The sequence below is a fragment of the Melanerpes formicivorus genome, unplaced genomic scaffold (assembly GCF_026170545.1).
Source record: "Melanerpes formicivorus ecotype bairdi unplaced genomic scaffold, bMelFor1.0.p_v2 SCAF_129, whole genome shotgun sequence".
In the NCBI taxonomy this organism is placed as follows: Eukaryota; Metazoa; Chordata; class Aves; order Piciformes; family Picidae; genus Melanerpes; species Melanerpes formicivorus.
In genome coordinates, this window is record NW_027142481.1 from 306,399 (window position 1) to 332,749 (window position 26,351).

Genomic DNA, 26,351 nt, shown 5'->3' on the forward strand with positions numbered 1-26,351 from the left:
GAGGGGCAGAATCCCCTCCCTGTGCTGCTGCTCTCCCTGCAGCTCAGCACACAGAATCCCCTCCCTGTGCTGCTGCTCTCCCTGCAGCTCAGCACACAGAATCCCCTCCCTGTGCTGCTGCTCTCCCTGCAGCTCAGCACACAGAATCCCCTCCCTGTGCTGCTGCTCTCCCTGCAGCTCAGCACTCAGCTCCTCCAGCCGGGACAGATCAAACCCTGACCACGGCAGAAGGAAAGACAGGGCTAAAGAATCAAACTAACAATTCACCAGGCAGTGGTGCAAGGATGTTGGGAGAGCCTTTTCTGGCAGAGACTCACCCCAGACAGGCTCCCCAGAACCAGCCTGACCAGGTGCTTCACATAGGAGAAGGAAGGGGCACAGTTAGTGTTCCTTATGTGGGCGCTGCAGGCGTCCAGCACCGTCCGCACCGACACCCGGGCGTAGAGCACGTCTTCACACATCCCCAGCAGGATGCTGTTCAGGTGGTCTCCAAGCTTGATGGGCTAGAGGCAAACAAGGAGAGGAGGAACAGGAGGATCAGTTTTCTGGGTGGCCTGGGCTATGCCCAGAACCAAAAGACAGGTTTCTGCTCTGAGAAGGAGCTGGGAGCGCTGGGGCAGCAGTGTGGTGGTGCAGGGAATGGCTCAGCCACTGGGGGAGTGCAGAGCTGCTCAGCACCATCCCAGGCAGCTCCAGCTGGAGGCTTGCTGCTTGCCTCCTCTGTCTTGCACAGCACACACAGCCTGCTCCTGCTCCATTCCAGCACAGCTGAGGGCTAGAGAAGTGCAGTGAGATTCAACAAGGGGAAGGGCAGAGTCCTGCAGCTGGGGAAGGACAAGCCCAGGGAGCAGCATAGGCTGGGGCTGAGCTGCTGCAGAGCAGCTCTGGGGCAAGGGAGCTGGGAGTGCTGGGGGCCAACAGGGTGACCCTGAGCCAGCAGTGTGCCCTGGTGGCCAAGGAGGCCAAGGGACTCCTGGGCTGCATCCAGGAGAGTTGTGGCCAGCAGGTGAGAGAGGTTCTGCTGCCCCTCTGCTCTGCCCTGCTGAGGCCACAGCTAGAGCACTGTGTCCAGCTCTGGGCTGCACAGCTCAAGGGCAGGGAACTGCTGAGAGGGCAGAGCAAAGGGCTCCAAAGGTGCTGAGGGCACTGGAACAGCTCTGGGGAGGAGAGGCTGAGAGCCCTGGGGCTGCTTAGCCTGGAGCAGAGCAGCCTGAGGGGGAGCTGATCAATGCTGATCAATACTTCAAGGGCAAGGGACTCCTGGGGTGCATCCAGAAGAGTTGTGGCCAGCAGGTGAGAGAGGTTCTGCTGCCCCTCTGCTCTGCCCTGCTGAGGCCACAGCTGGAGCACTGTGTCCAGCTCAGGGCTCCTCAGCTCAGGAAGCACAGAGAGCTGCTGGAGAGAGTCCAGCAGAGGGCCAGGGAGGTGCTGAGGGGCCTGGAACATCTCTCCTGTGAGGAGAGGCTGAGAGCCCTGGGGCTGGTCAGGCTGGAGGAGAGGAGGCTGAGGGGCAGCTGATCAATGCTTACAAATAGCTCAGGGTGGCTGTCAGGAGGTTGGGGCCAGACTCTTCCCTGTGCTCCCCAGTGCCAGGACAAGGGGCAATGGGCACAAACCTGACCACAGGAAGTTCCATCTAAGCATGAGGAGGAACTTCTTGAGTGTGAGGGTGGCAGAGCCCTGGGGCAGGCTGCCCAGAGAGGTGCTGGAGTCTCCTGCTCTGCAGACTTTCAAGCCCCATCTGGATGTGTTCCTGGGTGACCTGTGCTGGATTCTATGCTCCTGCTCTGGCAGGGGGGAGTTGGACTCAGTATTCAGATGAAAAACCTCCAAGCAGAGGAAGGAAATCTTACTCCTCAGTGTCTCCTGATGCCAGCCTGCCAGCTGAGCCCCAGTGCAGATACAGAGTCAAGCTGTCAAGCCTCAATCTGCAGCCTGAAGTAGAAGCCAAGCTACACTTACCTGGCTTTGAGGAACTTCATAGTCAGCTCCCCAGAAGAGTGCCATACCCAGGGAATAAATATGGACCTGGCAGGAGACACAAAGGCATTTGTCAGCTCCTGGAAGGGGAAGGGAGAGCAGAGCTGTGGAGTGGAGCAGCTAAGCCAGCACTGCTTTGCCCAGATACATCCCTGCTGCCCAAGCTCTGGTGTCTCCCAGACTGCTCTGCTTTGCCAGCAGGGGCAGAGGATTGAGCCCTGCAGCAAACCAGGGGCTGGTAATGGGGGGCAGCATGGGAGGAAGTGCAGGGAAAAGCTAGAACCAAGCCCTGCTGACTACAGCTAACAAAGGCACAGCAGGAGAGAAGCTTCTGCACAGAGCTGTGTGCCAGGGAGCTTCCTCCTTCCAGAGACAATCACACAATGCACCTCAGAGATCATCCACTCCAACCTCCCTGCTTGGGAAGGGACCCTAATGGCAGTTCCAACCCCCCTGGCCATGGGCAGGGACCCTAATGGCAGCTCCAACCCCCCCTGGCCATCAGCAGGGACCCTAATGGCAGCTCCAACCCCCCCTGGCCATGGGCAGGGACCCTAATGGCAGTTCCAACCCCCCCTGGCCATGGGCAGGGACCCTAATGGCAGTTCCAACCCCCCTGGCCATGAGCAGGGACCCTAATGGCAGTTCCAACCCCCCTGGCCATGAGCAGGGACCCTAATGGCAGTTCCAACCCCCCTGGCCATGGACAGGGACCCTAATGGCAGCTCCAACCCCCCTGGCCATGGGCAGGGACCCTAATGGCAGTTCCAACCCCCCTGGCCATGGACAGGGACCCTAATGGCAGCTCCAACCCCCCCTGGCCATGGGCAGGGACCCTAATGGCAGTTCCAACTCCCCCTGGCCATCAGCAGGGACCCTAATGGCAGTTCCAACCCTCCTGGCCATGGGCAGGGACCCTAAAGACACTTCCAACCCCCCTGCCATGGGCAGGGACACCTCTCAGCTGGACTTGGGTGCTCAGGGCCTCATCCAACCTGGCCTTCAACACCTCCAGGCAGGAGGCAGCCACAGCCTCCCTGGGCAGCCTGTGCCAGAGCCTCACCACCCTCCTGCTGAGGAACTTCTTCCTCAGCTGCAGGCTGACCCTGCTCTCCCTCAGCTTCAAACCATTCCCCCTTGTCCTGGCTCTAGACTCCCTCAGGAAAAGTCCCTCTGCAGCTTTCTTGTAGCCCCCCATAAGGTACTGGAAGGCAGCTCTAAGATCCCCCTGGAGTCTTCTCCAAGGCTGCAAGCCTGGAATGTTGTAAGCCAGGCTGGATGGAGCCTTGAGCATATTGGTCCCGTGGGAGGTGACCCTGCCCATGGCAGGGGGTTGGAACTCCATGAGCACAGCCTGAGAGAGTTGGGCTTGTGCAGGCTGGAGAGGAGAAGGCTCCCAGGAGACCTTCTGGTGGCCTTGCAGGAGCTGCAGGGGGCTGCAAGCAAGCTGGGGAGGGACTTGGGAGGGGGTGAGGGAGGGCTAGGAGTGGGGGGGCTGGAGCAGAAGTAGAAGTGGGGAGCTGGAGCTTGGCTGTGAGGAAGAAGTTGTTGGGCAGGAGGGTGGTGAGAGCCTGGCCCAGGCTGCCCAGGGAGGTGGTGGAAGCCTCCTGGCTGGAGGTGTTTGCAGCCAGGCTGGAGGTGGCTGTGAGCAAGCTGCTGTGGTGTGAGGTGTCCCTGCCCATGGCAGGGGGTTGGGGCTGGCTGAGCCTTGAGCTCCCTTCCAGCCCTGACAATTCTATGACCCAACCCCTTGGAGCTCTCTCCATCACTCACAGAGCCACCACCAGAGAAGATCCAACAGTGCTGCTCAGTGCCAGCATTTGGCTCCCCACTGCTGAGATGCTCCTGGTGGAGCTCACAGGCCACAGAAGTCCCTCTGACAAACCTACTGCAGAGTGCCCAGGGGAGGGACTGGGATGGCAGCAGCTGGGACAGAGGGCACACAGGGGTCAGCTCCCAGGAGCTCCCTGGCATGCTGCAAAGCCTGCTTGGAGCATGAATGCAGAGCTGGCCCCAGGGGCAAGGCTGCAGCAGCACTGACTCTCTTGCAAGGAGACCAACAACCCCAGGAGGATGAGGGCAGAGCTGGGCAGCTGCAGCCCACACAGCCTGCACTGAGGTCAGGGCTGGACTTCCCCCTCTAGAAAACTTCCAGCCCCAGCTGCTAGCTGCTGGTAGCTTTGTGACAGCTACACTGAGCTCCCCCATTGGTCACCCCCTCCATGCTGAGCAGGGCAGCAAGGGGGTCCTGCAGGGCTTGTGAGGGCCTGAGGGGGTGCCAGGGTGCAGAGCCCAGCTGTGCTGTACCTTCTCAACGTCGGAGAGGGAGGAGAGGGAATGGTTCTGCAGCACCTCAGGGGCGGTGAAGGCTCGCAGGTCCTGCTGGGAGACATCCTCATCAGTGAAGGAGACACTGCCAGAGGGCAGCAGCAGCAGGGACCACGGAGAGATGATGAAGCCCAGAGTGCTGGGCTCAGCTGGAATTGAAAGGAGAAAGCTCAGTGGGGAAGTTGGAGCAGGCCTGCTTGCTGCTGCTGGCTCACAGACAGAGTCAGGAGGAGACAGAGAGTGTTAGACCCTCACATCTGCCCCTGGCTGGGACAGCAGCTCTGAGCTGGGTGAGGAACTGGCTGGAGGCTGAGCCCAGAGAGTGGTGGTGAATGGTGCCACAGCCAGCTGGCAGCCAGGCACCAGTGCTGTGCCCCAGGGAGCAGGGCTGGGCTCCAGCCTGATCAATATCTTCATTGATGATCTGGAGGAGGGGATGGAGTCCATCAGCAGTGAATGTGCAGCTGACAGCAAGCTGGGGGCAGGAGCTGAGCTGTGAGAGGGGAGCAGAGCTCTGCAGAGGGACCTTGCCAGGCTGGGCAGATGGGCAGAGGCCAAGGGCAGGAGATTGAACACATCCAAGTGCCAGGGGCTGCACATTGGCCACAGCAACCCCAGGCAGTGCCACAGGCTGGGGACAGAGGGGCTGAGAGCAGCCAGGCAGAGAGGGACCTGGGGGTGCTGGTTGACAGCTGTCTGAACACGAGCCAGCAGTGTGCCCAGGGGGCCAAGAAGGCCAAGGGCATCCTGGCCTGGGTCAGGCAGAGTGTGGCCAGCAGGAGCAGGGAAGTCCTTGTGCCCTGTGCTCAGCACTGCTGAGGCCACAGCTTGAGTCCTGTGTCCAGCTCTGGGCTCCTCAGGTTAGGAAAGAGGTTGAGCTGCTGGAAGGTGTCCAGAGAAGGGCAACAAAGCTGGGGAGGGGTCTGGGGCACAAGGCTGGGGAGGGGTCTGGGGCACAGCCCTGTGAGGAGAGGCTGAGGGAGCTGGGGTTGCTTAGCCTGCAGAAGAGGAGGCTCAGGGGAGACCTTCTTGCTCTCTCCAACTCCCTGCAGGGAGGTTGGAGCCAGCTGGGGGTTGGTCTCTTCTCCCAGGCCCCCAGCAGCAGAACAAGAGGGCACAGTCTCAAGCTGTGCCAGGGGAGGTTGAGGCTGGAGGGGAGGAGAAAGTTCTTCCCAGTGAGAGGAATTGGCCACTGGGATGAGCTGCCCAGGGAGGTGGTGGAGTCCCCATCCCTGGAGGTGTTCAAGAAAGGCTTGGATGTGGCACTTGGAGCCATGGTTTGGTTGTCAGGAGGTGTTGGGTTGGACTTGAGGACACTCTCTGAGGTCTTTTCCAACCTGGATAATTCTATTCTATTCTATTCTATTCTATTCTATTCTATTCTATTCTATTCTATTCTATTCTATTCTATTCTATTCTATTCCATTCCATTCCATTCCATTCCATTCCATTCCACCCTATCCTATCCTAAGCTATCCTACCCTACCCTATCCTATCCTATCCTATCCTATCCTATCCTATCCTGTCCTATCCTATCCTATCCTGCAGTATTCTGTTCTAAAGCAGAAGGGCTCCCAGGCAGGAAGGGAGAGCTCACTTCCCTGTGTCAAAATGCTTCCTTTCCAAGCAGTGCATCAGCTCAGTCTCACTGCAGCAGCTCCAGTCCAGGTGAAAATGAGAGCTTCCTGCTCTTGTTCCATGGGCTTTGGTTTCTTCTGCAGGATGTATCAGAGAGCTGAGCAAAGCCAGCTGCAGGAGAAGCCTTCTCCCTCTACCCAGGGAGCAACAAGAGCAGAATCCTACTTTCCTCCTTCAGTTCCACCACTGACAACATTTTCCACTCCCTCCTCAGCCTGGGCTTCTCCTCCAGGGCTGGATCCTACCCTGGGCACTTATCTTGTAATCTAGAGTATTTCTCATCTCCTAGCAAATGGATCCAGTTACTGCTTGCAGGCATCAGGTGTAAAAGGATCTCCCAAGGAAGTCCTTCCATTTCTTCCACCTCCTCCTGCACCAAAAAGGAGCTAAGAAGTTGCTTTGAGGCTTCCTACACTCTGTGATACCAAAGGAAAAGTGCATGAACAACATGGCAGGACAGCTACCCAGACATGGAGCCAGCTGCCAGGTCCACACAATCACAGCAGGGGTTGGGCTGGAAGGGATCTCAAAGCTCATCCAGTTCCAACCCCCTGCCATGGGCAGGGACACCTCCCACCAGCCCCAGGTTGCTTAAGGCCTCATCCAGCCTGGCCTTGAGCACCTCCAGGCAGGAGGCAGCCACAGCCTCCCTGGGCAGCCTGTGCCAGAGTCTCCCCAGCCTCACTCTCAAGGATCTCTTCCTCCTCTCCACTCTCAATCTCTCCTCTCCCAGCTCCAAGCCATTGTTCCTCAGCCTGGCACTCCCAGCCCTTGGCCAGAGTCCCTCCCCAGCTCTCCTGGAGCCCTTCAAGTACTGGAAGGCTGCTCTGAGGTCTCCCTGCAGCCTTCTCTTCTCCAGGCAGAGCTGTGCTGTGTCCCTGGGCAGGCAGAGCTGTGCTGTGTCCCTGGGCAGGGCTGTGCCAGGGCTGGCTCCTGCTGCCAGCCCTGTGCTGCTCAGAGCTCCTGCAGCAAGTCCCTGCATGCCTGCTCTGCAGGGCAGGCAGCTTGGCAGCACTTGGGCACAGAGAATGGGACTGGGCAGAGAGCTCAGGGCTGAGAGGAGCCACTTCAACCCCAGGGAAGAAGTTTCTTCTAATGTCCAAGCTAAGCCTCCCCTGGGGCAGCCTGAGGCCATTGCCTCTCCTCCTGGCCCTTGTTCCTAGGGAGCAGAGCCCAACCCCCCCTGGCTGCAGCCTCCTCTCAGGGAGCTGCAGAGAGCAAGGAGGTCTCCCTCAGCCTCCTCTGCTCCACACTCCCCACCCCCAGCTCCCTCAGCCTCCTCTTCTCCACACTCACCACCCCCAGCACCCTCAGCCTCCTCTTCTCCACACTCAACACCCCCAGCTCCCTCAGCTGCTCCTGAAGAAACAACTTCTCCATCTTCCCCTTCATCCCAAGTAGGTCCTAGGACTACTTAGGACCCACCACTACTTCCATCACCACGTTCCACCCTTCACCTTCCTCCTCTTCGCTGTACTTACTCAAGCCATGCAAATCCAACAGTCTGACTGTTGCCAGGATTTTCAGCTCCCTAGGAACCCAAGTGCCTTCCTCCACAGCCACTTTCAGGGGGAGTCACCTCTCTTTACTCCAATATCTTCCCATGGGTCAGGGCAATCCCAGGCACCAACACAGGCTGGGCAGGGACTGGCTGGAGAGCAGCCCTGGAGGAAAGGCCTTGGGGGTGCTGGGGGAGGAGAAGCTCCACAGCAGCCAGCAGGGAGCACTTGCAGCCCAGAGAGCCAAGCAGAGCCTGGGCTGCAGCAAGAGAAGTGTGGCCAGCAGGGCCAGGGAGGGGATTCTGCCCCTCTGCTCCACTCTGCTGAGCCCACAGCTGCAGCTCTGGGGCCAGCTCTGGAGCCTCTGTGCCAGGAAGGCTCTGGAGGGGCTGGAAGGCGTCCAGAGCAGGGCCAGGAGGAGGAGCAGAGGGCTGGAGCTGCTCTGCTGTGAGCACAGCCTGAGAGAGTTGGGCTTGTGCAGGCTGGAGAGGAGAAGGCTCCCAGGAGACCTTCTGGTGGCCTTGCAGGAGCTGCAGGGGGCTGCAAGCAAGCTGGGGAGGGACTTTGGAGGGGGTGAGGGAGGGCTAGGAGTGGGGGGGCTGGAGCAGAAGTAGAAGTGGGGAGCTGGAGCTTGGCTGTGAGGAAGAAGTTGTTGGGCAGGAGGGTGGTGAGAGCCTGGCCCAGGCTGCCCAGGGAGGTGGTGGAAGCCTCCTGGCTGGAGGTGTTTGCAGCCAGGCTGGAGGTGGCTGTGAGCAAGCTGCTGTGGTGTGAGGTGTCCCTGCCCATGGCAGGGGCTTGGGGCTGGCTGAGCCTGGAGCTCCCTTCCAGCCCTGCCAGCTCTGTGATTCTATGATTCTGTTGGCTTGTCTGAGACTTGATCTTTCCACTTCTCTGGTGTCTCCAGAGCTCTGAGCAGGTCTGGAAGGCTAAGCTGCCATTATTTTCCCTAACCCCAGAGGAGAGGCTTAGCACAGGAGTGGCTGTAAGTGACAGGTGAAGCCTCCTTCCACTTTCAAGTTGTGCTCCAGCAGCTGCAGCCAGGCAGCTGAGCAGGCTGCCTGCTAATTCCCAGCAGCACTGAGCTCAGCACGCTCCTCACGCTGGGATGCTCCCCTCTCAGAGCCCTCTCACTTCAAAGGGCTGCTGCTGTGGCCTGCTGGAGCAGGGAGGACAAGCCTCAGCAGGCCTGCCCCAGCTGATACACCCTCTGCACAACAAAACCCTTGCTGCAGACAATTAAGGGAGATGCAAGAGCAGGGCAGGTCTGGTACCGGCCTCCTCACATCTCCAGCTGCATCTCCCCGGCGCGGCCCAGCCGAGGGCAGAGCTGCAGCCCAGGCCTGCAGTTGTCCTTCTCCTCAGCTTAGCAGCTCAGAACATGCTGACAAGACAGCTGCCAGAGCTCATCTCCTCCTGGGGCCCTTCAGCCTGAGCCTCCAGTGCTCAGCATCACAGCGCACTAGGGGCTGGAAGGGACCTCAGAGGACTCAGAGCTTCACAGCATGGGGTTGGGTTGGAAGGGACCTTCAGGGTCATCTTGGAACCGGATGAGCTTGGAGGTCCCTTGCAAGCCACCCCCATGCTGTGACTCTATGAATCTTTTGAGGTCCAGAGGCAGGGATACCTCACACCACAGCAGCTTGCTCACAGCCACCTCCAGCCTGGCTGCAAACACCTCCAGCCAGGAGGCTTCCACCACCTCCCTGGGCAGCCTGGGCCAGGCTCTCACCACCCTCCTGCCCAACAACTTCTTCCTCACAGCCAAGCTCCAGCTCCCCACTTCTACTTCTGCTCCAGACCCCCCACTCCTAGCCCTCCCTCACCCCCTCCAAAGTCCCTCCCCAGCTTGCTTGCAGCCCCCTGCAGCTCCTGCAAGGCCACCAGAAGGTCTCCTGGGAGCCTTCTCCTCTCCAGCCTGCACAACCCACCCTGGGCAGCCTGTGCCAGAGTCTCCCCAGCCTCACTCTCAAGGATCTCTTCCTCCTCTCCACTCTCAATCTCTCCTCTCCCAGCTCCAAGCCATTGTTCCTCATCCTGGCACTCCCAGCCCTTGTCCAAAGTCTCTCCCCAGCTCTCCTGCAGCAACCAGTTCCAGGTTACATAAGAGAATGACAGACTTGGGGGGGTTGAGGGTTGGAAGGGACCTCCAGAGACCATGGAGTCCAAGGCCCCAAGTCCAGAGCAGAATGAGTGAAATCCATGTGTAAGGCACTGTGAAGGAGTTAGAACTGGAACTGGGACTGAAGGCAGTGCTGTGGCAGTGGCTGAAGGAGGTGTGCTAAGGTGGGGGAGCAAGCCTGGATGGTCAGCCTCTGTTTCTTCCAGGCAGTGCTCTGAGGGGGAGGAAGGCAGCCTGCCTGAAAGACTTGCAGGAGCTTTTACAAACCCAGAAGTCACCAGATCTGCAGCAGGAGATTGTTTGAGGGCTTGCTCTGGTACCTGAAGGAGGCCACACCAAGAGCAGGCTGGAGGAGGAGGACTTGGGGGTGTCAGGTGGGGACAAACTCCACCTGAGCTGGGCTGCAGCCACAGCAGTGTGACCATCAGCACAGGGAGGGGAATCTGCCCCTCTGCTCTGCCCTGCTCAGGCCCCACCTGCAGCACTGCCTCCAGCTCTGCACAAGAAGGACCTGGAGCTGCTGGAGAGGCTCCAGAGGAGGCCACAGAGATGAGCAGAGGGCTGCAGAACCTCCCCTGTGGGGCCAGGCTGGGAGAGCTGGGGCTGTGCAGCCTGGAGAGGAGAAGGCTGCAGGCAGACCTCAGAGCAGCCTCCCAGTACCTGAAGGGGCTCCAGTAGAGCTGAGGAAGGACTGCCTGTCCCCACAGGGGAGGTTCTGCAGCCTCTGATCATCTTCATGGCCTCCTCTGAAGCCTCTCCAGCAACTCCAGGTCCCTCTTGTGCTGGGGGCCCCAGAGCTGAAGGCAGTGCTGCAGGTGGGGGCTGAGCAGAGCAGAGCAGAGGGGCAGAATCCCCTCCCTGTGCTGCTGCTCTCCCTGCTCTGGCTGCAGCTCAGCACTCAGCTGCCTCTGGGCTGCCAGGGACCACTGCTGGCTCCTGGGCACTTTGGCACCACCTGACCCCCCCAAGGCCTCCTCCTCCTGGCTGCTCTTGAGCAGCTCCTGGCCCAGCCTGGGGGGGATTGCCCTGACCCAGGTGCAGGACCTTCCACTTGGCCTTGTTGAGCTCCATGAGGCTGCCTTGCAGCCTGTCCAAGCCTCCCTGGTGGCAATCAATCACACCACACAGCCTGGTGTCATCTGCAGACCTGCTGAGACCCACAGGGACCATCTGGTGGCCCTCCTAATCTTGCTGTGACTTGTCAACCATAGCTCCACAGTCAAGCTCTTTCATTTGGGTGTCCTTGAAGTGCAGTTTACCACAGGGCTAGATCCCAGCTTAATTAGTAGCATGCAACTGCAACCAGTGTGCTGACCCAGCAGAGAAACAGCTCAATAAAACAGCTTCCCCTCCACAAGAGACTCCTCTGCCACCAAGGTCACGGAATCACAAATGGGCTGGGCTGGAAGGGAGCTGCAGAGCCCCTCCAGGCCAAGCCCCTGCCCTCAGCAGGGACATCCTCCACTGCAGCAGCTTGCCCACAGCCCTCTCCAGCCTCCCCTGCAAGCTCTCCAGCCAGGGGGCCACAACCACCTCCCTGGGCAACCTCTTGCAGGCTTCCAGCAGCCTCCTGGGGCACAACTTGTTCCTCACATCCAATCTCCCTCTGCTCTGCTCTCATCTCCAACCATTGCCCCTGGGGCTGTCCCTGCAGCCCTTTGGCAGCAGTCCCTCTGCAGCCTGCTTGCAGCCCCTGCAGGGCCTGGGAGCTGCTCTCAGCTCTGCCTGCAGCCTTCTCTTCTGCAGGCTCAACACCCCCAGCTCCCTCAGCCTGGCCCCATGGCAGTGGTTCTCCAGCCTCTGCTCATCTTGCTGGCCTCCTCTGGAGCCTCTCCCTCAGCTCCAGGTCCCTCCTGTGCTGAGGGCCCCAGAGCTGGATGCAGCACTCTGTGTCCTGGTCTTCACTGACTGGAAGTACACCCAGCAGCTTCTGCAGCCCCAGCCAGTCCTGGCTGGCAAATGCTCCCCTGCCCTCAAAGTGCACCCCAGAAGTCCTGGGGCAGATTTCCATCTCATGCTCTCATCTTCCAGCCCTGGTCCCTCCCATGCAGCTGTGTCCACATTCTCAGAGCTCCCATGCAGCTGTGGGGATAACTCAGCCCTCAGTTCAGGAGGGACAGGGATCTGCTGGAGAGAGTCCATGGGAGGGCTGCAAGGCTGCTGAAGGGACTGCAGCACTGCCTGGGGAGGAGAGGCTGAGAGCCCTGGGGGTGCTGAGTGTGGAGAGGAGAAGGCTGAGAGGGATCTGAGCAATGTCTCTCAAGAGCTGAGGGCTGGGGGGCAGGAAGGGAGGCACAGGGACAGCCTCTGCTCACTGTGCCCTGGCACAGGCCAAGGGGCAAGGGATGGAAAGTGCAGCCCAGGAGGTTGCAGCTCAGCATCAGGAGGAACTTCTTGCCTGGGAGGCTGCCCTTCAGGTACTGCAAGGCTTCTCTGAGGTCTCCCTGCAGCCTTCTCCTCTCCAGGCTGAACAGCCCCAGCTCTCTCAGCCTGGCCCCACAGCAGAGGCTCTACAGCCTCTCCTCATCTCTGTGGCCTCTTCTGGACCCTCTCCAGCAGCTCCAGGGCCTTGTGCTGGGGGCTGCAGAGCTGCCCCAGCCCTGCAGGGGAGGGCTGAGCAGAGCAGAGGGGCAGAATCCCCTCCCTGCCCCTGCTGCCCACACTGCTGGGGCTCAGCCCAGCACAGCCTTGCTTTCTGGGCTGCCAGCTCCCCTTGCTGCCTCCTGGGGAGCTGCTCCTCCCCCAGCACCCCCAGGGCCTTCTCCTCACCACTGCTCTCTGCCCCTTCCCCACCCAGCCTGGCTCTGCACTGCAGCAGCACTTGAGCTGCAGCTCTTTGCTCAGCTCCCTACAAGGACACCCAAGTGAGGTCAGGCCCTGGCACAGGCTGCCCAGGGAGGCAGTGGAGCCCCCAGTCCTGTAGGTGTTGCCAGGAGGAAGAGCTGTGGTGCTGAGGGCCATGCTCTGGGGGTCACAGAGCTGCTGGCTGGGGAGGAAGTTGGAGCTGATGACCTCTGATGAACTCTGAGGTTGGAGCTGATGACCTCTGAGGTCCTTGCCAGGCTCAGTGGCTGTGTGAAGCCCCCAGGGAGCTGTTCCCAGCTGTGTCTGCAGCAGCCTTGAAGCCCTTACCTTTCCTGAAGAGTTCCTGCAGGCTCTCTGCACTCTGGTTCAAAATTGCCCATATCTCCTCCTCCTGCAGTGGTCCCCCCCTGACCTCCAGAGCCTCTGCCAGTGACACATGCATGTTACCTGGGCAAGGACACAGAGACATGGAACAACAGGAGTTACCCTCTCCATGGAAGCAGCACTTCAGCAGCACCAACCCAAGCTCAACCCTCAGCCCCAAAACTCCACCAACATGAACAGAACCATGAAACACCACAGAAGCAGGGAATGGGCTGGGCTGGCAGGGAGCTGCAGAGCCCCTCCAGGCCAAGCCCCTGCCCTCAGCAGGGACATCCTCCCCTGCAGCAGCTTGCCCACAGCCCTCTCCAGCCTCCCCTGCAAGCTCTCCAGCCATGGGGCCACAACCACCTCCCTGGGCAACCTCTTGCAGGCTTCCAGCAGCCTCCTGGGGCACAACTTGTTCCTCACATCCAATCTCCATCTGCTCTGCTCTCATCTCCAACCATTGCCCCTGGGGCTGTCCCTGCAGCCCTTTGGCAGCAGTCCCTCTGCAGCCTGCTTGCAGCCCCTGCAGGGCCTGGGAGCTGCTCTCAGCTCTGCCTGCAGCCTTCTCTTCTGCAGGCTCAACACCCCCAGCTCCCTCAGCCTGGCCCCACAGGGGAGGTTCTCCAGCCCTCTGAGCACCAACTCCCTGGCTGCCATCATGTAAGAGGGGCTCCAGGCCTTGCATCATCTCTGTGGATCCAGAGAAGGGCAACAAAGCTGAGGAGGGGTCTGGGGCACAAGGCTGGGGAGGGGTCTGGGGCACAGCCCTGTGAGGAGAGGCTGAGGGAGCTGGGGTTGCTTAGCCTGCAGAAGAGGAGGCTCAGGGGAGACCTTCTTGCTCTCTCCAACTCCCTGCAGGGAGGTTGTAGCCAGCTGGGGGTTGGGCTCTTCTGCCAGGCCCCCAGCAGCAGAACAAGAGGACACAGTCTCAAGCTGTGCCAGGGGAGGTTGAGGCTGGAGGTGAGGAAGAAATTCTTCCCAGCAAGAGAGATTGGCCACTGGGATGAGCTGCCCAGGGAGGTGGAGACTTGATAGAGTGCTTGGTGCCATGGTTTAGTTGATCAGATGGTGTTGGGTGAGAGGTTGGACTTGATGATCTCAAGGTCTTTTCCAACCTGGTTAATCCCATCCCATTCTATTCCATTCTATTCCATTCTATTCCATTCTCCTCTCCTCTCCTCCCCTCTCCTCTCCTCTCCTCTCCTCTCCTCTCCTCTCCTCTCCTCTCCTCTCCTCTCCTCTCCTCTCCTCTCCTCTCCTCTCCTCTCCTCTCCTCTCCTCTCCTCTCCTCTCCTCTCCTCCCCTCTCCTCTCCTCCCCTCTCCTCTCCTCTCTGAACCTCTCCTCTCTGAACCTCTCCTCTCCTCTCTGAACCTCTCCTCTCCTCTCCCTCTCCTCTCTGAACCTCTCTGAACCTCTCCTCTCTGAACCTCTCCTCTCCCTCTCCTCTCTGAACCTCTCCTCTCCCTCTCCTCTCTGAACCTCTCCTCCCCTCCTGAGGGTGCTGGAACACTGCACCAGGCTGCCCATGGAGGTGGTGGAGTGTTCAGGCAAGGACTGGCCCTGGCACTTGGGGCCAGGATGGTGTTGGGCTGTACTCAAGCTGCCCTCCAAGCAGAGGAATCCTCTGGCCCTCTTCTCCCAGGGCTGTTGACCCTTCTCTCATGACTGATCAGGAAGCAGTGCCTGTGCTCATGCAAGGCAGCAGGCTGGCTGGGGAACTGACAGTCCCTTCCCCTGTCCATCCTCTTCACAGGCTTGGGAACACAAAGGCAAACCCAGAGGCAGCACTCTGCAGTGTCACACCCCCACAAGGCACCTCCAGGCTTCCTCCCCCCCAGCTCCAAGAGCTCAGGCCCTCAGGGCTGTGCCCAGGGTCAGACCACTGGCCCCAGAGCACACTCTGCCATTCAGCTGGCCCAAAGCAGCTGGGAAGCTGAAGAACAGGACCCAAAATGGTCTGGCAAAGGCAAAGCTTCTTCATGGAACTGGCAGAGGCTGCCCAGAGAGGCTGTGGAGGTTCCCAGGCTGGATGGGACCTGGAGCACCCTGGAGGTTGTGGCTGCCTCTCCTTGGAGGTGTTCAAGGCCAGGCTGGATGGGACCTGGAGCACCCTGGGGCTGGTGGGAGGTGTCCCTGTGCATGGCAGGGGGTTGGAACTGGATGGTCTTGAAGGCTCCTTCCAACCCAACCCATTCTGTGCTGAGCCCCAACTTCATGAGCACATCAGTAACTCCCCTCAGAGACACCACAGAGCTCCTGCACACCACTGCAGCAGGGCTGCAGGGGCTGCCTGCCTGCCCACCTCAGCCCCTGCCTGCAGCTCTGGCTCTCCTGCATCCCTGTTCCAGTGAAAAATCAGCCCCCATTTAACCTGGGATGTAGCCAGCTCTGCCCAAGGCCCCTGAGACAGGGAGCTGGGTGACAGCAGCAGAGGACAACAGAGGAAGGACAGCAGCCCCTCAAAATGCAGCCAGCAGAGGAGTCCTGAGGTGTGGGGGGAGAGGTTGGACCTGATGATCTCTGAGGCCTTTTCCAACCTTAGTGATCCTATGATTCATGGAATCAGAGCTGGCAGGGCTGGAAGGGAGCTCCAGGCTCAGCCAGCCCCAAGCCCCTGCCATGGGCAGGGACACCTCACACCACAGCAGCTTGCTCACAGCCACCTCCAGCCTGGCTGCAAACACCTCCAGCCAGGAGGCTTCCACCACCTCCCTGGGGAGCCTGGGCCAGGCTCTCACCACCCTCCTGCCCAACAACTTCTTCCTCCTCTCCACTCTCAATCTCTCCTCTCCCAGCTCCAAGCCATTGTCCCTCAGCCTGGCACTCCCAGCCCTTGCCCAGAGTCCCTCCCCAGCTCTCCTGGAGCCCCTTCAGGTACTGGAAGGCTGCTCTGAGGTGTCCCTGCAGCCTTCTCCTCTCCAGGCTGCACAGCCCCAGCTCTCCCAGCCTGGCCCCACAGGGGAGGTTCTCCAGCCTCTGATCATCTTGGTGGCCTCCTGTGCTCCAGCATCAGCTACCCAGGGGATCTGCACCTCACACTTTTTGGTTTCTCACTGCACTCAGGAGCCAAGAGCCACTCAGAGCAGCTGCTCCAGGCACACACTGCAGGGCTCCATGGGCTGGGGGAGCAGCAGTTAAGGAATATCCAGAACACAGAAATAACAGAGCAATACTCTGGGGCCTGTTTGTATCCTCTGGCAAAGTCTAAGGCAGACAAGGAAGACAGCCAGAGTGGTCTGGATGCATCCAAAATACCTCCCCTCTTCCTCACAGCCAAGCTCCAGCTCCCCACTTCTACTTCTGCTCCAGCCCCCCCACTCCTAGCCCTCCCTCACCCCCTCCAAAGTCCCTCCCCAGCTTGCTTGCAGCCCCCTGCAGCTCCTGCAAGGCCACCAGAAGGGCTCCTGGGAGCCTTCTCCTCTCCAGCCTGCACAAGCCCAACTCTCTCAGGCTGTGCTCACAGCAGAGCAGCTCCAGCCCTCTGCTCCTCCTCCTGGCCCTGCTCTGGACACCTTCCAGCCCCTCCAGAGCCTTCCTGGCACAGAGGCTCCAGACCTGGCCCCAGAGCTGCAGCTCCAGCTCCCCAGCCTGCACAACCCCAGCTCTCTCAGGCTGTCTCCACTTCTGTGGTGCTTTTGCTGATCACCTTGAGCCAAGCACTGCTCCCTCCTCCCTTTTGCAGAGGTCAGCAGAGATCATTGGTACCACCCAAGAGCTTCCCCTGCCCAGCTCTGGACCAGATGAGCTTCACCACTGCCATTTTTTCCCTCCCATGTTCTCCTCTTTGCCTCTCCTGCAGGATGAAATGTCAGGCAACAGAGCCAGAGGGCTAAGCCCAGCCTCAAACAGCAGCAAGAAAATGGCTTGGAAATGGCAGCTCCTCCTCAGCCTGAGTGCTGCCAGCAGCTCAAACCTCCTAGCTGCAGGAACAGAGACCAGCCCAAACCTGTGCTAGGGCACAAAGAAAAGACCATGAGGACCCTGGCAGGACCACAGGGCTCTGGGGGCATTGATTTTACTCTGAGGAGCAAAGGCTGAGGGCCCTGGGGCTGAGAGCCTGCAGAAGAGCAACCCCAGAGGGGAGCTGAGCAATGCTCAGCAAGAGCTAAAGGCTGGGGGGCAGGAGGCTGGGGCCAGGCTCTGCTCAGGGGTGCCCAGGGACAGGACAGAGGGGCACAAACTGGACCTCAGGAGGTTCCACCTGAACAGGAGGAGAAACTTTGTTGGTGTGAGGCTGCTGGAGGCCTGGAGCAGGCTGCCCAGAGAGGTTGTGGAGTCTCCTGCTCTGGAGAGCTTCCAACCCCCGCTGGACAGTGTGAGCTGAGCAACCTCCTCTGGGTGTCCTGCTTCAGCCAGGGAGTCAGGCTGGATGAACCCCAGATGTCCTGCCCAAGCCCTGCTGTGGTGAGATGGAGAAGAGGAGGCTCAGGGGAGACCTTCTTGCTCTCTCCAACTCCCTGCAGGGAGGTTGGAGCCAGCTGGGGGTTGGTCTCTTCTCCCAGGCCCCCAGCAGCAGAACAAGGGGACACAGTCTCAAGCTGTGCCAGGGGAGGTTGAGGCTGGAGGGGAGGAGAAAGTTAGAATAAACCATATACCTTTATTAGAATAAACCAAACCAGGTTGGAAGAGACCTTCAAGATCATCCTGTCCAACACATCAACCAACCCAACCCACCCAAACAGCTAACCCATGGCACCAAGCACCCCATCAAGTCTCCTCCTGAACACCTCCAGGGATGGTGACTCCACCACCTCCCCAGGCAGCACATTCCAATGGGCAATCACTCTCTCTGTGTAGAACTTCCTCTTAACATCCAACCTAAACCTCCCCTGGCGCAGCCTGAGACTGTGTCCTCTTGTTCTGGTACTGGCTGCCTGGGAGAAGAGACCAACCTCTGTCTGTCTACAACCTCCCTTCAGGGAGTTGTAGAGAGTGATAAGGTCTCCCCTGAGCCTCCTCTTCTCCAGGCTGAGCAACCCCAGCTCCCTCAGCCTCTCCTCACAGGGCTGTGCCCCAGACCCCTCCCCAGCCTTGTGCCCCAGACCCCTCCCCAGCTTTCTTGCCCTTCTCTGGACACCTTCCAGCAAGTCAACCTCCTTCCTAAACTGAGGGGCCCAGAACTGGACACAGGACTCAAGCTGTGGCCTAACCAGTGCAGAGCACAGGGGCAGAATGACCTCCCTGCTCCTGCTGGCCACACTCTTCCTGACCCAGGCCAGGATGCCCTTGGCCCTCTTGGCTGCCTGGGCACACTGCAGGCTCATGTTCAGCCTACCATCTACCAGCACCCCCAGCTCCCTCTCTGCCTGGCTGCTCTCAGCCACTCTGCCCCCAGCCTGTGGCACTGCCTGGGGTTGCTGTGGCCAATGTGCAGCCCCTGGCACTTGGATGTCTTCAATCTCCTGCCCTTGGCCTCTGCCCATCTGCCCAGCCTGGCAAGGTCCCTCTGCAGAGCCTCTCAACCCTCCAGCAGATCAGCTCCTGCCCCCAGCTTGGTGTCGTCAGCAAATGTGCTGATGATGGACTCCATCCCCTCATCCAGATCATCAATGAAGATGTTAAAGAGGCTGGGGCCCAGCACTGGTGCCTGGGGCACAGCACTGGTGCCAGGCTGCCAGCTGGCTGTGGCACCATTCACCACCACTCTCTGGGCTCAGCCTCCAGCCACTTCCTAACCCAGCTCAGAGTGTAGTGGTCCAAGCCATGGGCTGACAGCTTGGCCAGCAGTTTGCTGTGGGGGATGGTGTCAAAGGCCTTGCTGAGGTCCAGGTAGACCACATCCACAGCCTCCCCACATCCACCAGGCAGTCACCTGATCATAGAAGGAGATCAGGATGGTCAGGCAGGACCTGCCCTTCCTAAATCCCTGCTGGCTGGGCCTGAGCCCTTGGCCATCCTGTAAGTGCTGTGTGATTGCACTCAGGATGACTGTTCCATGATCTTGCCTGGCACTGAGGTCAGGCTGACAGGCCTGGAATTCCCAGTGAGAGGAATTGGCCATGGGATGAGCTGCCCAGGGAGGTGGTGGAGTCCCCATCCCTGGAGGTGTTCAAGAGGGGATTGGATGTGGCACTTGGAGCCATGGTTTAGCTCTCAGGAGGGGTTGGGTGACAGCTTGGACTGGATGAGCTCTGAGGTCTTTTCCAACCTCCCTGATTCTATGAGAGCTGTGAGCACCCCCTGAGGCGCTCTCAGGTGAGATGCCAACCTCCCCCCTCCCAGAGCCTTGCAGCCCTCCCTTCCCACCTCTGGGAGGCTGTGGCCCTGGCCCACACCTCCAGGGCAAGCAGTGGTGATCCTGCTCCAGCAGTGCTTCCTTTCTTTCCTGGAAGGTGGAAAGGAATCATCCTTTGGCACTGGCCTGACAAGGAAGGGTTAGTGCAGCCTGCTTCCCCTGCCTCTCTATCAGCAGAACCTGAGCAACTCGTTCCCCTCAGGCTCCTGCAAGGCAAACCTGTCAGCCCAGTTCCCCACAGCCCTGCAAGGATCAGCCAGGCAAGAGGGGAAGCTTCCTGAAGGCCAGGAGGGGAGCTGAGGGCTCCCATCTGATCTTCAAGTGGGGCTCTGGAGAGCAGGGAATTAGCACTACAAAGCAGGAGGCCTCCACAGAACTCAGGGCATGACTCTTGGATCCCTCTCTGCCTCTCACTGGCAGTGGAAGGTCCCCAGGCACCTCCCTCCCCTAGCTGCTGATGGGCTGCACCTCGGGGAGGGAAGGCTGGCAGCTCTCATTTGAATTGCTAAGCAGGAGCCTGACTAAGCCCAGCCTAGAAATGAGAGGGCAGAGAAGGCAGAGGAGCCTGGCAAGGGCATCCCTCTGCCCACAGCAGGCTGAGGAGCCTGCCAAGAGCATCCCTCTGCCCACAGCAGGCTGAGAGCCTGCCAAGAGCATCCCTCTGCCCACAGCAGGTTAAGCAGAGCCTGGCAAGAGCATCCCTCTGCCCACAGCAGGCTGAGCAGAGCCTGCCAAGAGCATCCCTCTGCCCACAGCAGGCCGAGAGCCTGCCAAGAGCATCCCTCTGCCCACAGCAGGCTGAGAGCCTGCCAAGAGCATCCCTCTGCCCACAGCAGGCTGAGCAGAGCCTGCCAAGAGCATCCCTCTGCCCACAGCAGGCTGAGAGCCTGGCAAGAGCATCCCTCTGCCCACAGCAGGCTGAGCAGAGCCTGGCAAGAGCATCCCTCTGCCCACAGCAGGCTGAGCAGTCACAGCCTTATTAACATGGAACAGATGAACCTCTCCTGATGCCATGAGACCATCCCAAGCAAAGCACATCCTCACCACACAGCTTCAGGCCCTGCCTGTCACACAGCTTCAACTCTCAGGGAAACCTACAATGAGTTGGGGTGGAAGATTCACAGTCTCACAGTATCACCTAGGTTGGAAAGGACCTCGAGGATCATCGAATCCAACCTATCACCACAGACCTCAGGACTAAACCATGGCACCAAGTGCCACATCCAATCTCCTCCTGAACACCTCCAGGGATGGGGACTCCACCACCTCCCTGGGCAGCACATCCCAATGGTGAACGACTCGCTCGGTGAAGAACTTCCTCCTCACCTCGAGTCTAAACCTCCCCTGGCACAGCTTGAGACTGTGTCCTCTTGTTCTGGGGCTGGGGGCCTGGGAGAAGAGACCAACCCCCAGCTGGCTCCAACCTCCCTGCAGGGAATTGGAGAGAGCAAGAAGGTCTCCCCTGAGCCTCCTCTTCTCCAGGCTAAGCAACCCCAGCTCCCTCAGCCTCTCCTCACAGGGCTGTGCCCCAGACCCCTCCCCAGCCTTGTGCCCCAGACCCCTCCCCAGCTTTGTTGCCCTTCTCTGGACACCTTCCAGCAGCTCAACCTCTTTCCTAACCTCAGGAGCCCAGAGCTGGACACAGGACTCAAGCTGTGGCCTCAGCAGTGCTGAGCACAGGGCACAAGGACTTCCCTGCTCCTGCTGGCCACACTCTGCCTGACCCAGGCCAGGGTACCCTTGGCCTTCTTGGCCCCCTGGGCACACTGCTGCCTCCTCTTCAGCTGCTCTCCCCCAGCACCCCCAGCTCCCTCTCTGCCTGGCTGCTCTCAGCCACTCTGCCCCCAGCCTGTGGCACTGCCTGGGGTTGCTGTGGCCAATGTGCAGCCCCTGGCACTTGGATGTCTTCAATCTCCTGCCCTTGGCCTCTGCCCATCTGCCCAGCCTGGCAAGGTCCCTCTGCAGAGCTCTGCTCCCCTCTCACAGCTCAGCTCCTGCCCCCAGCTTGCTGTCAGCTGCACATTCACTGCTGATGGACTCCATCCCCTCCTCCAGATCATCAATGAAGATATTGATCAGGCTGGGGCCCAGCACTGCTCCCTGGGGCACAGCACTGGTGCCTGGCTGCCAGCTGGCTGTGGCACCATTCACCACCACTCTCTGGGCTCAGCCTCCAGCCACTTCCTAACCCAGCTCAGAGCTGCTGTCCCAGCCAGGGGCTGACAGCTTGGCCAGGAGCTTGCTGGGGGGGATGGTGGCAAAGGCCTTGCAGCAGCCCAGGCAGACTCCAAATAGCCTCTGAGCCCTTCAGTTTCTCTGCTGTGGTCAAACCCTGACCACTTCAGAGTCTCAAGAGAGAGCTTGGGGCTAAGCTCAATGGACTCTAGAGTGTCTTTATCTATGAGCTGAGCTGAGCTGACTGCTCAGCACTCCTGCCTTTGGTGGCACCACTTGGCCTCTGAGGCTGGAGTTTCCAGTCTGTGGCACCCTGTGGGCACTGGTTGTGATGAAGGAGCAGTTGCTGAGCCCAGGTGGCACTGCTCAGCTGAATTGCTCATCACAGACTCCAGCTCTTTGTTGGGGCAACCTTTTAAAGTGCCACAGGTGAGGGGAAGTGCTCTTCCTGCCTTGGAGTGTTCTGCTGGAGGGTAGGGAAGCTCTAAGAAGGAGCTGGGCAGGCTGGAGCCAGGGCTGAGCTCAGCTGCAGGAGGCTCAACAAGGCCAAGGGCTGGGTCCTGGGCCTGGGGCACAGCAGCCCCAGGAAGGCTCCAGGCTGGGGGCAGAGGGGCTGGAAAGTGCCCAGCAGAGCAAGCCCTGGGGGTGCTGGGTGGCAGCAGCTGGAGAGGAGGCAGGGGGTGGGCAGGGGGGCAAGAAGGGCAGCAGCAGCCTGGGCTGGAGCAGCAATGGTTGGGCAGCAGGAGCAGGGCAGGGATTGTGCCCCTGGGCTCAGCACTGGGCAGGCCACAGCCTGAGGGCTGGCTTGAGCTTTGGGCTCCTGGCTGCAAGAAGGAGCTGGAGGAGCTGGAGCAGGGCCAGGGAAGGGCAAGAAAGGTGGGGAAGGGTGTGGGGAAGAGGGCTGGGGAGGAGCAGCTGAGGGAGCTGGGGGTGGGGAGTGTGGAGCAGAGGAGGCTGAGGGAGACCTCCTTGCTCTCTGCAGCTCCCTGAGAGGAGGCTGCAGCCAGGGGGGGGTTGGGCTCTGCTCCCTAGGAACAAGGGCCAGGAGGAGAGGCAATGGCCTCAGGCTGCCCCAGGGGAGGCTTAGCTTGGAGAGGAGAAGAAACTTCTTCCCTGCAAGGGCTCTGCAAGCCTGGCCCAGGCTGCCCAGGGAGGGGGTTGGATGCTGATCCCTGGAGGGGTTTCAGAGCTGTGGTGCTGAGGCCATGGCTCAGCCCCAGCCTGGGCAGAGGCAGAGGATGGTTGGGCTGGGTGAGCTTAAAGATCTTTTCTGTGGTTCTCAAAGTGGTTCTGAGTGACAGAATACTGCTTCCTGGGGGCTCCCTGAGGTTCCAGGGATGTCTGTGCTGCTCTCTTCTCCCCCTCTGACTGGAACTTCCCTTCCCTCTTCAGCTGGAGTGGAAGCTGCCAGGGCCTGACAGGCTCCAGCAGGAGCTTTGCAGAGTATGTGAGGAATGTGCAGCTCTGGCAGGCAGCAGTGGGGTCCCCCCTGGGCTAAAGCTGCAGGTACCACTCAGTTCCTCTCACTGCAGTTTGTCCTTGCTGTGGTGAGTGCCTGAGAGGAGGCTGCAGCCGGGGGGGGTTGGGCTCTGCTCCCCAGTCTCAGGTGATAGCAGCAGAGGCAATGGCCTGAACTTGTGCCAGGGGAGGCTGAGGTTGGAGAGGAGTTAAAATGTCCTAGCTGCCAGAGTGGTCAGGGCTTGGCAGAGGCTGCCCAGGGAGGTGGTGGAGTCCTCATGGCTGGAGGTGTTGCAGCAAGCTGTGGCCATGGCACCTGGGGACAGGGTTTGGTGGCCATGGTGGGGCTGGGTTGGAGGTTGGACTGGGTGATCAGCAGCAGTGAATGTGCAGCTGACAGCAAGCTGGGGGCAGGAGCTGAGCTGTGAGAGGGGAGCAGAGCTCTGCAGAGGGACCTTGCCAGGCTGGGCAGATGGGCAGAGGCCAAGGGCAGGAGATTGAAGACATCCAAGTGCCAGGGGCTGCACTTTGGCCACAGCAACCCCAGGCAGTGCCACAGACTGGGGGCAGAGTGGCTGAGAGCAGCCAGGCAGAGAGGGACCTGGGGGTGCTGGGGGAGAGCAGCTGAAGAGGAGGCAGCAGTGTGCCCAGGGGGCCAAGAAGGCCAAGGGCATCCTGGCCTGGGTCAGGCAGAGTGTGGCCAGCAGGAGCAGGGAAGTCCTTGTGCCCTGTGCTCAGCACTGCTGAGGCCACAGCTTGAGTCCTGTGTCCAGCTCTGGGCTGCTGAGGTTAGGAAAGAGGTTGAGCTGCTGGAAGGTGTCCAGAGAAGGGCAACAGAGCTGGGGAGGGGTCTGGGGCACAAGGCTGGGGAGGGGTCTGGGGCACAGCCCTGTGAGGAGAGGCTGAGGGAGCTGGGGTTGCTTAGCCTGCAGAAGAGGAGGCTCAGGGGAGACCTTCTTGCTCTCTCCAACTCCCTGCAGGGAGGTTGGAGCCAGCTGGGGGTTGGTCTCTTCTCCCAGGCCCCCAGCCCCAGAACAAGAGGACACAGTCTCAAGCTGTGCCAGGGGAGGTTGAGGCTGGAGGGGAGGAGAAAGTTCTTCCCAGCAAGAGGAATTGGCCATGGGATGAGCTGCCTAGGGAGGTGGTGGAGTCCCCATCCCTGGAGGTGTTCAGGAAGAGCCTGGATGAGGCCCTTGGAGCCATGGTTGAGTTGATCAGATGGTGCTGGGTGACAGCTTGGACTGGATGAGCTCTGAGGTCTTTTCCAACCTTATTGATCCTGTGATTCCTGCTGGAGATGGAACAGCTCCCAGACAGCACCACTGGCCTCAGGGTGAGTGTCAAGAGGCAGGGCCCAGGCTCTTTGCAGTGATGCTCAGTGACAGGCTCAGGGGCAAAGGATCCCAACTGGAACCCAGGAGGTTCCTCCTCAACAGGAGGAGAAACTTCTTTGGTGTGAGGCTGCTGGAGCCTGGGGCAGGCTGCCCAGATGGGTTGTGGAGCCTCCTGCTCTGCAGCCTTTCCAGCCCCACCTGGATGTGCTCCTGTGTGACCTGCCCTGGGTGCCCTGCTGTGGCAGAGGGCTTCAACTTGAACCCCAGAGGTCCCTTCCAACCCCTCCCAGTCTGTGACTGTGATCTAAGGCAGGGAGCAGCACTGGCAGCCAGCTGCCATCACTGCTGCTTTGCAGCCAGCCCCTGTGCATGCACAGCCCCAGGGTGTCCCCACACACAGGTCCCCACAGCCATCCTGCTCTCTGGGCCTGGGAGCTGCTCTCAGCTCTGCCTGCAGCCTTCTCTTCTGCAGGCTCAGCACCCCCAGCTCCCTCAGCCTGGCCCCACAGCAGAGCTGCTCCAACCCCCTCAGCACCTTGCTGGCCTCCTCTGGAGCCTCTCCCTCAGCTCCAGGTCCCTCCTGTGCTGAGGGCTCCAGCTCTGGCCCCAGCCCTGCAGGTGAGGTCTCCCCAGAGCAGAGCAGAGGGGCAGGATCCCTCTCTCCAGCTCTGGCCACCCTGCTTTGGCTGCAGCCCAGGCTGCCCTTGGCCTCCTGTGCTGCAGTCTCACCCTGCCTGCTCCTGCCCAGCTTCTCCCCCTCCCCAGCACCCCCAAGGCCTTCTCCCTCTGCACACCCCTCATGGACACCAAACTATTCCCTTCTGGGTCAGGTTTCTGCTCAGGGAGAGGAGGAAACCCTCCAGGCCAGGTGGGGTGGGGTAGGGGCCCAGAGGCTGAGCTGTGGGAAGAGGTCAAAATCAGCCACCTGAAAGCCTTGGCAGAGGGTCTCTAAAGCCTCTTAAAGGGTTTGGCTGAGGCAGATTAAGGAGGAGGCTCAGGGAGCATTTGGAAAGCCAGGTCTGGCAGCAGCAGATGGGCCACAAGGGCAGGGGCAGACAGAGCTCCATCTGGCCAGGGAGCAGCTCCTTGCTCCACACCTGTGGCCCAAGGGCAGCACTGCCAAGCTCTGAGGGCAAACCTTTCCTCAGAAGCATCTCACTGGCACCTGGCTGGGCCCCTACCTGGCCTCACCTCACACCTCACAGCAACTCCCTCCCTCCAGAAGCAGAGAAGGGCCACAAGGAGGAGCAGCCCTGGAGAAAAGGCCTTGGGGGTGCTGGGGCAGGAGAAGCTCCACAGGAGCCAGCAGGGAGCACTTGCAGCCCAGAGAGCCAAGCAGAGCCTGGGCTGCAGCAAGAGAAGTGTGGCCAGCAGGGCCAGGGAGGGGATTCTGCCCCTCTGCTCCACTCTGCTGAGCCCACAGCTGCAGCTCTGGGGCCAGCTCTGGAGCCTCTGTGCCAGGAAGGCTCTGGAGGGGCTGGAAGGTGTCCAGAGCAGGGCCAGGAGGAGGAGCAGAGGGCTGGAGCTGCTCTGCTTTGAGCACAGCCTGAGAGAGTTGGGCTTGTGCAGGCTGGAGAGGAGAAGGCTCCCAGGAGACCTTCTGGTGGCCTTGCAGGAGCTGCAGGGGGCTGCAAGCAAGCTGGGGAGGGACTTTGGAGGGGGTGAGGGAGGGCCAGGAGTGGGGGGTCTGGAGCAGAAGTAGAAGTGGGGAGCTGGAGCTTGGCTGTGAGGAAGAAGTTGTTGGGCAGGAGGGTGGTGAGAGCCTGGCCCAGGCTGCCCAGGGAGGTGGTGGAAGCCTCCTGGCTGGAGGTGTTTGCAGCCAGGCTGGAGGTGGCTGTGAGCAAGCTGCTGTGGTGTGAGGTGTCCCTGCCCATGGCAGGGGGTTGGGGCTGGCTGAGCCTGGAGCTCCCTTCCAGCCCTGACAGTGCTGTGAGTCTAAGTGTCCAGAGCAAAGAGAAACCTTTCCACTGCTCCCTCTTGCAGGCACTGAGCTGCTGCTGAAGCAGGGTTTCTCAGAACACAACTCTCCACCACCTTCCACCCTGTGGCCAAAGAGTGGGGTTTGAAAGCAGGCATTCCTTATCCAGCTGACCCACACAGGAGGGACCTGGAGCTGATGGAGAGGGGCCAGAGGAGAATGCTCAGGGGGTTGGAGCAGCTCTGTTCCAGTGTTCCACCACCCTCCCAGCAAAGAACTTCTTCCTCATATCCAATCTCAATCTGCTCTTCACTAGTTTGAAGCCCTTGCCCCTGGTCCTGTCCCTGCAGGCCTTTGCAAACACTCTCTCTCCATCCTTCCTGTAGGATGGAAGGGGTTGGAGCAGGTCTGCTGTGGGGCCAGGCTGAGGGAGCTGGGGGGTGTTGAGCCTGCAGAAGAGAAGGCTGCAGGCAGAGCTCAGAGCAGCTCCC

At 60.2% G+C, this 26,351-nt stretch overlaps 1 protein-coding gene across 1 annotated transcript in view; it reads right to left on the bottom strand.

Moving 5' to 3' along the window:
- Positions 1-26,351, bottom strand: part of PTPN13 (protein tyrosine phosphatase non-receptor type 13) — a 157,412-nt gene that overhangs the window by 110,100 nt on the left and 20,961 nt on the right. The window contains 4 exon segments of the mRNA XM_068168025.1: positions 318-503; positions 1,963-2,028; positions 4,288-4,457; positions 12,697-12,816. Of these exon segments, the coding sequence (XP_068024126.1) occupies positions 318-503; positions 1,963-2,028; positions 4,288-4,457; positions 12,697-12,811 (537 nt within the window). The 5' untranslated portion in view covers positions 12,812-12,816.